Here is a 14,296-nt window from a genome sequence, read left to right on the forward strand (position 1 = left end):
GCACCTTTACCACTGTTTTCCCCTGTTTCTTCCCTTTGTTGTTACTGTTGAACGCTATGAGTCACCCACTTGGCTGTATTGCTGAGGATCACATCAGAACAGGAGATCACACTCAGCTGTGCCTTGGGGGTGTGGCAGGAGTTGAACTGACAGAGTCACACATGTGCATTCTTCTGTGGAGCCACGTCCCTGGCACCTACAGTGGCTTATTTTAAACTAAAATGATCTCTGTAGCATTCACTTATGGGAAAATGTAAAATTATTTGAGATGAAATGTGTTCTTTTAATGGAGGTGAAATGGTATTTTATTTTATTTTATTTTATTTGGCTGGAGCGATTGCACTTTGGGTAGGGCGTTTGCCTTGCATGCGACCAGCCAGTTGACCTGGGTTTTATTCCTCTGCCCCTCTCAGAGAGCCCAGGCAAGAGTATTTTGCCCGCATGGGAAAGCCTGGCAAGCTACTCGTGACATACGTGATATGCCAAACACAGTAACAACAAGTCTCACAATGGAGACGTTACTGGGCTGCTCAAGCAAATTGATGAACAATGAGAGGATAGTGCTACAGTGCTACACTTATTTATTTATTTTTGCTTTTTTGGGTCACATCCAGCATTGCACTGGGGTTAATCCTGGCTCATGCACTCAGGAATTACTCCTGGCAGTGCTCAGGGACCATATGGGATGCTGGGAATCAAACCCAGGTTGGCCGTGCAAGGTGACGCCTTACCCGCTGTGCTATCGCTCCAGCCCATAATAGAATAAAATGCCATTTTATTTTATTTATTGGCTCAATGCCACTGATTCTTGAGTGTGCTATCTCTCCAGCCCCTGAAATGGTATTTTAATATTTTGTAATACCAAGGCCACGCCCTTTGTACAATCTATACATGATGTCTATAATGACTCTCATCCACCTAAATTGCTTTTTCTTTTGACATGATCTGATTGTTTTTTTCTTTGTTTAAACACTGTGGTTTACAAAGTTGTTCATAATACAGTTCTTACAGACATTCAATGTTCCAACACCAAATCTTACCACTCGTATAACCTTCCCTCTACCACTGTCCCTAAACGGGGAAGTATGCTCCTGAGGTATGACTTCTTAGCCAGCACAAAATAATTTATTTTATATAGCTTGTTACAACTAAACGGCCAATAAAATTATCGAAAAATACTTACATAAAAGAAAGTTTGTGAAAACTTTTATATCTCACCATGGGGGTCATTAAATCCTTGTCTGAGGGTTTACCAAACTGTTCATTGCTAGTTGAGCCTTCTGTGTTATTGTTTATTGATTTTTGGTTAGCTTCTATGTTGCTTTCCCATCTAACTTAGTGTGTGCCTACTGGGATGTCAGTGTTGTAAAATCTGGAGGTGTTGCACAGCCTTTACAGGTACTCCAGGATGTGTTATTGGGCTGTAAGTTTACATGGTGGTAGTTGTAGGTTGTGGGTGTGGCCGCCAGGGATTGTAGAAGTACAGAGGGCTGAGGGGGAGGCTGCCTGTCCCCACTTGAATACCCCAAAACTCTCCGCCTGAAAACTGGTATACCTAGAGTTTTTACCAGTTTGGTGTTTCTGCACCTCAGTAGAGATTAGTCATGAATCAGTGGCATTGAGCCGTTGGCATGGGGGCAGCTGTGGGCTATGAATGTGGCTGTCGGGGCTTCAGTAGGGCCTTCACTTGGCCCTCTCCCCTCGAGATCCTTGTACTCATGAATTTTGGTGGCTTGATTTGCATGTCTTCGAGATTTAATTACAAGTCTGTAAAGTTGGACCAGCAAACAAGCTTATGTGGTGATAACTATGGGATGACCAGATTTTTTTTTTTTAACTCTCGCTTTTTGTTTTGATTTTTGTCTGTTTAGTGGTGTTAAAGTAAGAAACATTTCGTTAAAGAAGAAATTCTCATCTCCTAGTTCCTTGGTGTCTTCCTTAGTGTTTATCTTCAGAGAGAGAGAGAGAGACTGAGTATTGGCAACCACTATGATAGATGATTTCTCATGAGAGTGCTATTTCCCTCCACCCCAACTCATACTTCTATCAAGAACCAGTTGCCTTAACTTAGAGTTGAGAATTTCATTTTTGGTTCAGTCATTATTGGTAATCCTTTTGCCCATGGAAACATTGTACATGGTGATAAAGTATTCTGCCAGACTCCCAAAGTGTATTTTATCCCGGATATGAGCTACTGCACTTGTCCCCACTTGAGGTCAGATTTCTTTTTTTTTTTCTTTTTGGTTCACACCCGGCAGTGCACAGGGGTTACTCCTGGCTCTGCACTCAGAAATTACTCCTGGCGGTGCTCAGGGAACTATATGGGATGCTAGGACCTGGTTGGCCGTGTGCAAGGCAAAATCCCTACCTGTTGTGCTATTGCTCCAGGCACATTGAGGTCAGATTTCTCAGAGCTGAGACCATGTGGTACAGGTGATGGGAGGTGAAGGGTCTCAACTGTCTACTTACTGCTATTTAAAACTGTCACTATCTTCTCTGTTTTCTGCTCAATTTTCCCAGAGCCTTCCTTCTGCCTGGACCAGCAGCCCTTAACAGGCTGCAAGCTCCAAAGCTATTAAAGACCTAAATATTAATGGTATTTATGTTTCAAGTTAAATTAAATGAATCAAGAAAAGGAGTGGCTCAGGAAAGAGCACATAGACATATTTTCATTGGAAATGGTCAAGTCCTTGGATGGTGATATTACAAGTATTAATTGTAATATTGTATACGTTACATATGATACTTATGTGTTCCTTAAATGATCAAATGGTTACATTAGGTGGTATATATATGTGTATATGTATATAAATATATTTAAATAGAGTGAGTGAAGTGAATATATAAACATATTTAAATAGACTGAGTGAACTGAATATTACTAAAACCCAGTGTCATATCTCATGGGAAAAATAAGCACAGCAAAATATGGACACAGAATAGTTTCCAACTATTTTCAACATAAAAATCACCATGTAGGCCTGGAATAATAGAGTGCATGCTTTGCATGCAGCAGCTCTGAGTTCAGTTCCTGGCACCACATGGTCCACTGAGCACCACCAGGAATGACTCCGAAGCAATGAGCTGGGAGTAGGGCCCAGGCACTACTGGGTATTGCCAAAAAACTCAGCAAACAAACAATGAACTTTTAGTTATTTAGCATATGTAATATATATTTTGCCATATAACAGTCTTTTGGTTTTTATCTATTGAAATAAAAAAGCATTGAAACTTGGTAAGTCCAGTGAATGTGCATCTGAGGCATCTTCCCCTCCCCTGCTTTGGACATTAATTTTTTTTAATTAGATAAGTTAAAAAGGAGACATTTGGGAGAAAATTGTCCTTTTTGATGGAAGTTTGCATCATAACCCATTGAAGAGCTCAGAGGCAGTTTTCTGTGCCTTATTTTCCATATTGTTTTCTTTTCCTTTGTTGCAAAACTTGAGGTACCCTACTTCTTTTTTTTTTTTTTAATGTAGGAGTACTGCTATTTATTCAGCCACTGATTACGCTGATTGAATTGGTCATGAACTCACCTTACTTTTTTTTTTCATTTTTTATAATTTTATTTATTGAATCGCCGTTAGAGCAGTTACAAAGCTTTCAGATTTAAGTCTCGATCATACAATGAAACACCCGTACCTTCACCACTGCCCATTCTCCACCACCAAAATCCCCAGTAAACCCCCATCCTACACCCTCCCCCTACCTGTGGGGCAGATGATTTCCACATTACTCTCTCTCTCTCTACTTTGATTACATTCAATATTTCGACACCAGACCCACCATTATTATTTGGGATTTTACCCCAACTCAGATCTGCCCAAAAGGCAACAGTAGACAATTTGTTTTCTATTTCTACTTATGAATAACATATGATGCCAGGCGGCTGCAATATTGGCTGCACAATTTTGAAATTCCGAAATTTTAACAATTAAATCTGGAGGGATTTCTGCCAAAAGCTGCTGGGTTCTGAAATTTGTTTCTGAGTCTCAGGGATCATGGCCATTAAGAGGCTTGATTAGGAGCCAGAGAGGCCGAAAACGGCAACTCAGGGTCTCGTTGGGATGGGGAGGAAAGGGCCAGCTCCACCCCCATCCCGTGAGGCCCTCCTTGTCCTGTCACTGTGGGCCCAAACCTGACTGTCCAGTGGCCTCTGGAGGATGGTGACCACTGAACCACCTAGGGGGAGCAGGCGAAGAAACAGCACCCTTTCCTCCCTGGGGTGGACTGGCTTAAGTAACCTACTGCGGGGTCTGGACGCATTTCTGCCAAAAGCTGCTGGGCACCCTACTTCTTAAAAACAAATCTCAACTCAGTTTTTCTGTGGCTGCTGTAGTTGAAATCCCCATGGAGGCTGTGGCAATGGAACTTTGGGTTTGTTTTTTATTATTGATGATGGTGGGGTGGCGTATTATATATAAATCAAGTGTTTCTAAATGAACACAGCTGTTCACATATTATTGGTTCTGCACTGGGGTGACTGAAACATTTAAAACTAGTAGAGAAAAATTAAGAAAGAGGTTAACTCTTTACATTAGTGCTCCATTTTCATTCTATTTAAGAATGATCCCTTGGGTGTCTCAAAATCGTTTTTTTCCTACCTTTATGCTCATTTTTTTCACATGCTTTGAAAATTCCACATTTAGAAAAGAGCAGATTATGTAGCCTCAAGAATCCTAATCCCAGGATTTCAGGTTCTACAGAGTTTTGCTATGTCTCTGATACTATTTTTTAAAAAATGTTTGTTCATAAATTTGACTTTCAGGGGGAAAGCATGTATAATAAAATAATCCTTTTCCCCAAATTTATTAGAGCTGCATGTTTGGATTAGAAAAAAGGATTAAAACATTAGAGAGATATTCCATTGTATTCTGGTTTTTTTTTTTAAATGTATTGTCTCTGAAGTTTAACCTGTTGCTTTCTCTTTGAAGCCAAAATACTGCACCAACCTTATGGGATTCCCTAGAAGAACCTGATATCCGGGATACCAGTGAATTTGAGTATTTATTCTCCAAAGATACAACTCAGCAGAAGAAAAAACCTCTATCAGAGTCCTATGAGAAAAAAAACAAGGTCAAAAAGGTACTGAATATAGTGATCATAATTATTGTATATATGTTTGTAATATGTAATAAAAGTTATGTGCTGCTAGTTTGTTTCCCCTCAGTTTAAAAAAATTGAGGATAGGGCAAGAATTTGAGTTACGGATGACAAAACGAAGCCAATAGTTTGAGAAATCTGTGCTGAAGCTTTAGGTTGTATCATCTAAATCTTCAAACTATTTTCTTATTCTGGACTTCTTTTGACTATTAATTCTATTGAAAAAAATTAAATTTGCAGGTAGTGAAAAATGTTTTATTAACATATGGAAAATATGTTTTACTGTTTTGCTTCTAAATTTAACAAGTATTTATTGGAAATGTGTTTGTGCTGGCTTTGTCTGAGGCCTGGGCTGTCCAAGTATGGTGGCATTAGCCATATATGGCTATTAAATAATAAAATTAGTTAGAGTTGGATTCAATCCTACATTTGTACTAACTTCTTTGCAAACTCTTCTGGCCAGTGGCAACCATATAGCATAAAAAAGAAATCATTTGCATCATTACTGAAAGCTGATTTGGAGAGAATAGTCTAAGGATCTGGGATATCTTGATTGAAAAAAAGCCCAAAGGTCCTTGTTCTGTGGAGCATATACTAATAACAAACAGTAAAGACAGAATTAAATCTGTCGGTAGAGTAGGGCAAGTGGAGCAAACTTTAGCTAGGGTGGGAGTTGATGGGCGGGGGGCTAGGGGGCAGAGACAGAAGCTGAAGCTGTAAATGGAGTGTTGAGAATAGATTTCATGAAGGAGGGGGCTTCTTTTTTAAAAAATTTTATTTTCATAATGTTGTTCACAATAATTGAGTACATTCAATTTCAACAGTACAGTAAATTCAACACCAGTCTCACCACCACTACACCTTCTCACTACCATTATTTTGAAAATTTCCATCAATATAGAAGCCTGCCCCACAAGCAGCTGCTAAATAATTTATTTTGTATTGCTTATTATGGGCCATATCGGTAGTACAGTGGTAAGGCATTTGCCTTGCACGTGGCTGACCCAAGTTCGATTCCTCTGCCCCTCTCGGAGAGCCTGGCAAGCTACCGAGAGTATCTCACCTGCATGGTAAAGCCTGGCAAGCTACTTGTGATGAATTCAATATGCCAAAAACAGTAGCAACAAGTCTCACAATGGAGACATTACTGGGCCTGCTCGAGCAAATCAATGTACAATGGGAGGACAGTGCTACAGTGCTGTTGCTTATTTTGAATAATTGACTAAAAATGATCCAAAAAGGTTTCCTTAGAGGAAAGTATGTGAAAATTGTTTTATCTCACCTTGGAGCCATTAAGTCCTTGTATAAAAGAACATTAAGATGTTATTAGAATTTGAGCCTTTGTGTGCTTACACACGTACACACACACACATCAAGATTGATTGTGGTCTACTTTGCTCGAGCTCGAGCTCGAGCTCGAGCTCGAGCGGGCCCAGTAACGTCTCCATTGGAGACTTTGTTGTTACTGTGTCTGGCATATCGAATACTCTCGGTAGCTTGCCGGGCTCTCCGAGAGGGGCGGAGGAATCGAACTCGGGTCGGCCATGTTGGCCGCTTGTAAGGCAAACGCCCTACCCGCTGTGCTATCGCTCCAGCCCGTGGTCTACTTTATACCCCATCAAATGCTGTTCTACTCTTGGTATAACAGTAGCATAAAGTATGAGAAATTGTAGTCACTCATGAGGAAAGGGCTTCTGAGGAAAGGACTTGAGGACTTGAAATCTGGCTCTCAGCAATGCATTAGAGAACAAGATCAAGATTCTCATGGGATTTGAATATGTGACATGGAATTGTTGCTATGCCCCCTAAACTGGCTGTGTGCTTAAGTCAAAGTGCTTGTTCAGTCTCTTAACCTTCCTACTGAAGGTCTTTTTAAGTGAGGTTTTATATATATATATATATATATATATATATATATATATATGTATGTATGTATCCTGGTCAGCATTCTGTGGATGATGCATGGTTTGCCCTCATCCAATCAGAACTGTTTCCATTTTGTTTCTGCTCTTGCCACTCATGGCTGATACTTCCTGCATCAGTGTGTTGTTTGATGTAGTCTAGAGAGCGTTGTGGATAGGTAGAGAAGAGTGAGCCCTTTCAACCCCTGCATTCTGCATCTACAGATCTAACCAACACTATATGAAGCTTTGCAGACTTGAGCACTGTTATATTTTGGTACTATGGGGCAAGAAAGGTCAGGGGTATCCTGGAACCAGTTTCCACGGATAGCTAATAAACTTGTTTCTGCATTGTTCTTGATTCTTGACTGTGTGAATCTTCCTGTCGTACCAGGATGTTAGAAAGTTCAAATCAAAAAGGATTTGAAGAAATATATCGTGTGTAATATTGAATATTTTATCCGCTCTTCATACTTAAAGTGGAATTTGCCCATTGGTTCATGTTTCAAGTCGTTTGGATTCTTAAATCAGTTGTGCCTTACTGTTGAGGAAAAAAGAAAAATTGTGAATGTAGTTCTTCTGATAGTCAAGTCAGATTTCCTTTGTTACGTGAAATGTGGACTAAAAATCATGATCAGAGGTTTTCACCACTTCTTCTGGAATTTTTTTTTGTGAGAAACATGTGATCCCAGTAACAGATATCAGAGCACATCTTTTTAGAGGACATACTATATGCAACAGTTTGAATATTCAAGTGAACAATTAGTTACAGGCAGAAGTTAATGGATCCACTAACAATAAAATATATTTCTGTTCATTTAGATTCATGTGAGATGGAAATAAATATACTTTTATAGGTATGCTAACTTTATTAATGCCATCTATAAAACCAATAAAAACTATTATTTCTTTACAAAAGATATTCTGCATCTAGTCTCAATTTGACTTTTTCTGGAAGTTTTTCTCTGACTAGTCATGAACTCTACTGAATATTTTCTAAACCTGTTTTGTATTTTTAGTTGTGGTGAAATGTATATTATAGAAAACTTGCTATTAGAATCTTTTTCTTAAAGAGGATGTATTTTTTCTCTGTGCATCTGTTTCTTCTTTTTCTTCCATTTTTATAGTTTATAATTATAATGAATATTTTTTATGCAATGTGATATTAATCTTCTGCTCTCTATTTCTTCTCAGATCACTATTTCTACTTTTGTTTCTCTGGATCCTTGGTAACATGTTGTTTATTCGTCAAACTAATTATTTCTGTTTTGGCAAATGAGTATTTTAAAACAAAGCATTTGTTTTTAAAACTTCAAAGCACTAGGTTATTTATTCTTATTTCTTATCTCATAATTGTTTGCGTGTTGAACAAAGGATGTTTCACTAAGGCAGTTAGGGCTTAATGTGTTTGTTGTTTTTCTCTCTCTACAAGAGGGAGAATACCCTTCATTTGAACCCTTTAATCTTTGTGAATTGACTTGGCCATTGCCCCCATAGCACTTGAAGAGAGGCAAAAAAAAAAAAGTCAGGCTAATAGGCATTATGATCTAGAATTTTCAATGTGAATTTTGTAGACTCTCTGTTAACTGAGATTTTAAGTTTTAAATAGCAGAAAACTCCAAATCTGCCTCTTATCAGTCTTCCTCTGTGTCTGTGGCCAGATTCCCAACATCAGATAGATCCTGTAGTCTCTTCCCAGAATCAGATGCTTTTCTCTCTTAAAAATGAAAATGAAAGTAAATATTAGAGGTTGCGAGCAGCCGAGAACTCAATATTGGAGGCCAATTCTGTTAACCACACAATGGTACCTATAGAAGAGGGCAAGGACAATTATTGCCAAATAGAAACTTATATGACTAAAGTGCAGTGTATAATAGACATCCTAAAGTCCAACATTGTGAATTTTGGTTATCGGACCTCAGCCAGGACTGAGACATGCATGTAGACAGCTGTCGGTGGAGCTGCTCTTCATCCCTTGGATGTTACTGGCTTGGTGATAACTCTTGGAATTGCCAATGTTCTGCAGAACTCAGCTAGTGCTCTCTAGCTTTAGCTTCTGTAATAGTATTTGATGTGTCCGGCACTGGCATTAGTTTAAAGTATGTGGATACATATTCTTCAACTGGGAAAGGATCCTCTCCAATATTATTATGTTGTCATGGAATTAGAAGGAAACTTCTAATTCATTACCATCATCTAATTCATTATTCTCCTTTGGTACGTAAGAAAATGAGACTTAGAAAGATAAATGACTTCCAACGTTTCACATTATGAATTGGGAAACTATTGAGATAACAAAAACTTAAAGGGATGTTGCAGAACCTCTGCATGGGGCTTCAGATTCTCTTTATTTAAATTATAATTTGCCATACTGCTAATGGTAATAGTTTTTCTTGGGGTGATAGTTTTGATATTTACAAATGAGAGGAGCTATTATAAAAATCAACACAATACAGTTACATTTGTGTGATACCAAAATACGTCTTTCAGTAGGAAACTAGATCTTTGAACGGAAAGAAATTACATATAGCTTCAACAATAAATAAGGAGATTTGGATTTATTTTTTCTTTTGCCTCTATTCAATAGTTTATTAGCTATGTAAATAGTTGCTGTGACAAATTTGTATTGTAATACAGTCATGTGACATACTTGTTTGTGATACCATGCAGCCTTGGCATCACAAACACAGTAGCCAACAATGTGGAAACTAGTCAGAATATTGGATTTTGGTACCATAGATACCAGGTACTATTTCCTAGCTTCTATTCTTTGATGATGAACAGAACAGGCCACTTAACATTCCCCACACTAATTCTGTACCAGCGAAATTGGGAATAATAATTTATAGGGTTGACTTGAGGATAAAGTGAAAATATGTTTATGAAAGTACTTGAATCTCTAGGGCCAGAAATATAGTATAGAGTGTAAGGTGCTTTCCTTACACATGGCTGACCCTAGTTTGATCCATGGCACCACATATTATCCCCTGAGTGTTGTCAGGAATGACTACTGAGCACAGACCGAGGAGTAAGCCTTCAGCATCACTGGATGTGTTCCCAAACTCTGTGTGTGTGTGTGTGTGTTTGTGTGTGTGTATGCATGTGTATACACACATTCATTCTTGAGAATATATGTATTCTCTAGAAATCATATTTGTTCCATTAGTATATGAGCTATTTTAAAAGCTTTTTTAAAAACAAATTCTTAATGATCTTAGTGTGATTCCTAAGGCTGATGTGAAGTCTTAAACACATTGATAAATTCATTCTTGATATCATTTGCAAATGGTAACTCTACACCATTCCTATTTTGTTGTTGTTTATGAAGAATCCCACAGCTCCACTTAGTGACCTGTAGGGACATCTAGTAGTTCCTCTAACTTGGTTTACATAGTCAACTCTCTGCTATAAAATAAGAGTTTCCACTGTCCCCATGCCTATGTTTACACTGCCTACGTTACATTTGTTCCTGGGAAAGATAGGTCAGTATTTTGACAAGGAGCCAGAAATCTGTCTTCATTGTCTGAGATTCTTTTTTTCCTGGTGCCTGTCAAAGAAGTAGCTACACTGCTGATACACTTTCTGATTGCTTTCTGAACTTGCCCAACAACTTTCTGAAAATCAGCATGACCTGCCAATATTCTTCCTCTCTTGAAATGCCATGATCTCAGTTTGAATTGTAAATAATCTCTGTGCTTGTTCCCTCTTCCGTAAAATATACAAAAGCATTCCTCTCCCTCTGCTTCTTTTGTAGATATTTCTTAAGAATTAATGAGATAATGGCTATTCCCTGAGCACTTTGGGGTGGGGGTGGGTGTGGAGAGGTTGTGATGGTTCAGCAGACACTAGTCTGTTGAAACTTCCTGGAGCCAAAAGCCTTCAGTTGTAAATTGGTCATTTTGGCGAGGATTACAGCTGTAATTCTCAGATCCCAGACTTGGTGTCTCAGTATAGTGGGGAGGGGCAACGGGTGGAAGGAGAACATTGCTTGGAAGCCTGTACATAAATTTATTGGGTTTTCATAACCTGTTGCCTTCCAAGTTTTTATAATTTCAGCTTTTGTGTACAAATTTCTCTTTGCTAAAGTACGTGCATTTTTTTTTCATCTGCCCTAGAGTGGGGCTGAATTTTCCAGCCTCTATTTCTCTTTGAACAATGAACAGTGAAGCTGCAGGTTATTGTTTTATAGAGATGCGTAAAATAAACCCCTGTATTGATTATAGAACTGTGCAGTCATTAGTGCTCTGTTCAGTTTCCTTGAATAGTATCTGAAATGTCAAGACGTTTTTCTGATCTTCGGATAAAGGTCCCTGATGAGACACATCTACCAAAAAGCAAGCAGGAGCTTCTACTTCATGATAGGAAAATGTTTACAAAAATTCTGCCTTGCAAATTTTATTTGGCAATAAGATTGCCCTCCAATGTTTTACTATATTTACTTAAGAAAAAAGATGCTTAGGACTTGTCAAGCCTAGTATCAATGATTCTTTCAGAATTTGAATTTGACTATTATTTTTGGAGTTGAACTCTGTTTCTCTTACTGGCTGTTAAGCAGTAACTTAAACTGGACTTATTTGTACCTCAAGCTAGTAGCAGCATTATTAGGATGCTCATTACCCTCCCCCAACCACAAGAGGGCGCCTTCTCGTACTGAACTTCACAGAGCTAACTCGCATCTAATTTGAAGCAGGGAGAAGTAGAAACTTTAAGAGAGTATCTGTCCTTCTTCTGCACCCTCTTGAGCCATTTCATTTCTCTTTATTGTGGGCCCTATGGCCAAATGTGACAGCAAATGCCCCCATGTCTTCATGTATCTTCACTATACACAGAGTTGAAATAGTCCCCGTACACACATGCTCTCACAGGTATGTCCTCAATTACAGAAGTCTTAGCACATATTCATGGAGTATTTTTCAAGTGAAGATGATAATCACTGATGGTAATATGTGCTTTGCATGTGTTCACTTGTTACAAGAAGCCAGTTTTATGTTTGCTGTGATTATTCCTGCCTTGTAGGTAAGAAAAGTAGGACTCAGAGGGTCTGGCAATTTGTCTAGCTTGTTAGTAGTAGAGTAGGAAGGAAGGAAGGAAGGCCCTCCCGTTGATCTTCGATTTACTCGAGCGGGCCCAGTAACGTCTCCATTGGAGACTTTGTTGTTACTGTGTTTGGCATATCGAATACGTCACGGGGAGCTTGCCAGGCTCTGCCGTGAGGGCGAGATACTCTCGGTAGCTTGCCGGGTTCTCTGAGAGGGGCGGAGGAATCGAACTCGGGTCGGCCATGTTGCCTGCGTGTAAGGCAAACGCCCTACCCGCTGTGCTATCGCTCCAGCCCTAGTAGTAGAGTAAGAAAATAAATCCAACTCAAGTCCAGAATCTGTGCCTTAATTGCTCATTGAATGGTCTATTGGTCTGAATTTAATAGGAAGTAATGATTTACTTGGGAAAATCTCAGCTTTATTTTCTAGTTGTGGTAGACCCAGGTTTCACTTCTGGCTCTGAATCTAACCAACAAGAGTCTTGGAAAAGCCCTTTAAGTTATCTGGATTTGATGTCTGTTTTTCCTCTGTCAAAAGGTAAACTTGAATTTGGTGAATTCCAGGGACTGGTTTTCTTTGCAAATAAAAATGCTTGAGAAAAATATCAGCTTTGATATTTTAAATTTATTAAAAGGATGATAGGAAAATCTCAAATAAACCAATGGCTCAGTACCTAGACTGAGGCACAATCTGATGTTTCAAGACATTTGACCCAACAGCACTGCAATGTTGGGAACTCAGAAAATAGCTATTAGACTTTCAACCATTCCCTCTCTAAAAACACACAAGTACACTGCGTAATTATTTTTAAAGAAACTGTTTATGAACTGAGCTATCAATGGACTAGAAATATGATGGGGTAAATAGAAATGGAAATTGGAACAATTGAGAACCAGAGATCTTGTCTTAAATATTATTAGCAATTATGGCTTGTTCATCCATGTAATCTCCCTGCCACAAATGACATGGATATTCTTTGGATGCTCTTTCCAAATGCAGGATGTCAGATTATACTTGTAGGTGCACATCTTCTCTGTTAGTGTCCTCCCGTTGTTCATCGATTTGCTCCAACGGGCCCAGCAACATTATGAGACTTGTTGTTACTGTGTTTGGCATATCGAATATATCATGGGTAGCTTGCCAGGCTTTGCAAGAGGGGTGGAAGAATCGAAGGCGGAAGAATCAAACTTGGGTCAGCCAGTTTGGCCGTGTGCAAGGCAAATGCCCTACCTGCTGTGCTGTCGCTCCAGCCCACACATCTTCTCAGTTTATTTTCTTTCACTTAACATTTTAATTGAGTAATTATTGATTTACAATACTATCCCAAATTTAATAACATAGCAGTGTAATTTTAAAGTATATAAGAGTATAATCTTCTACTTCTAAGGTGTATAAGTTTCATTCACCTCTACCAAAGTTCTAGTGTCCTTCTCATCATCAGATTTATCCCCTTGTAATCATCATGTTTTGCGCAGTCTGAGTTGTTTCTGTTGTGTTTTGTTTATTTTGTTATTTTTATCCCACACATGAGAGAAATCATCCAAGTAGTTGTGTTTTACCTTCTTACTCTGCATAACCATCTGAAGTTCCTTCCATATTATTGTAAAATGGCATGATTTCATCTTTTTTAATGAGTTGTTTTGGTAGTTTGTTCTTGTTGAGTAGTATTTTGTTGAGTGTAGATATCATAGGTCTTTATCCACTCATTCATGGATGGGTATTTAGGCTGTATCAATGTCTTGGGTATCATGAAGAATGCTGCTTTAAACATACGGATGTACATATCTTTTCCAATTATTATTCGTATTCTACTGAGAAATACCTAGGAGTGGAATTACTAAATGATAGGGTAGTTCTGCTTTCCATTTTCTGAATTGTGTCCTTACTATTTTTTGTAGTGGCCACACCAATTTGCAGCCCCACCAATTGTGTCCCAGAGTTCCTCTTCCTCCACATGTGAGCACATGTCAATTCCAGTTTTTCTTTTTAGATAGGCCATTCTCAGGTGTCCGATGATATCTTATTGTGATATTGCTTTTTTTAATAAGTGAAGTGGAGCACTTTTTTTTTAATTGTGCTTGTGGACTACCTGCAGTCTTCTTTGGAGAAGTAAGTATTCTTTGGAGAAGAAGCATGATGGGGTGCCAGGTCTCAAATCTAGGGCCTCCACATGCAACGGAAGTGCTCTACTACTGAGCTGTATCCCTGGTATCCCTGGTCCTGAGCGCTCTTTATAGTTTGGATATAAACCCT

The 14,296-nt window shown here is 38.7% G+C and overlaps 1 protein-coding gene across 2 annotated transcripts in view; it reads left to right on the forward strand.

The window, feature by feature from the left end:
- Positions 1-14,296, forward strand: part of FMN1 (formin 1) — a 443,955-nt gene that overhangs the window by 220,863 nt on the left and 208,796 nt on the right. For both annotated transcript variants that reach the window (XM_056133806.1, XM_056133807.1), the window contains one exon: positions 4,935-5,085. In XM_056133806.1, the coding sequence (XP_055989781.1) occupies positions 4,935-5,085 (151 nt within the window). The remainder of the gene's footprint in view (positions 1-4,934; positions 5,086-14,296) is intronic.

Source organism: Sorex fumeus, unplaced genomic scaffold, assembly GCF_029834395.1.
Source record: "Sorex fumeus unplaced genomic scaffold, SorFum_2.1 ptg000098l, whole genome shotgun sequence".
Taxonomy (NCBI): domain Eukaryota; kingdom Metazoa; phylum Chordata; class Mammalia; order Eulipotyphla; family Soricidae; genus Sorex; species Sorex fumeus.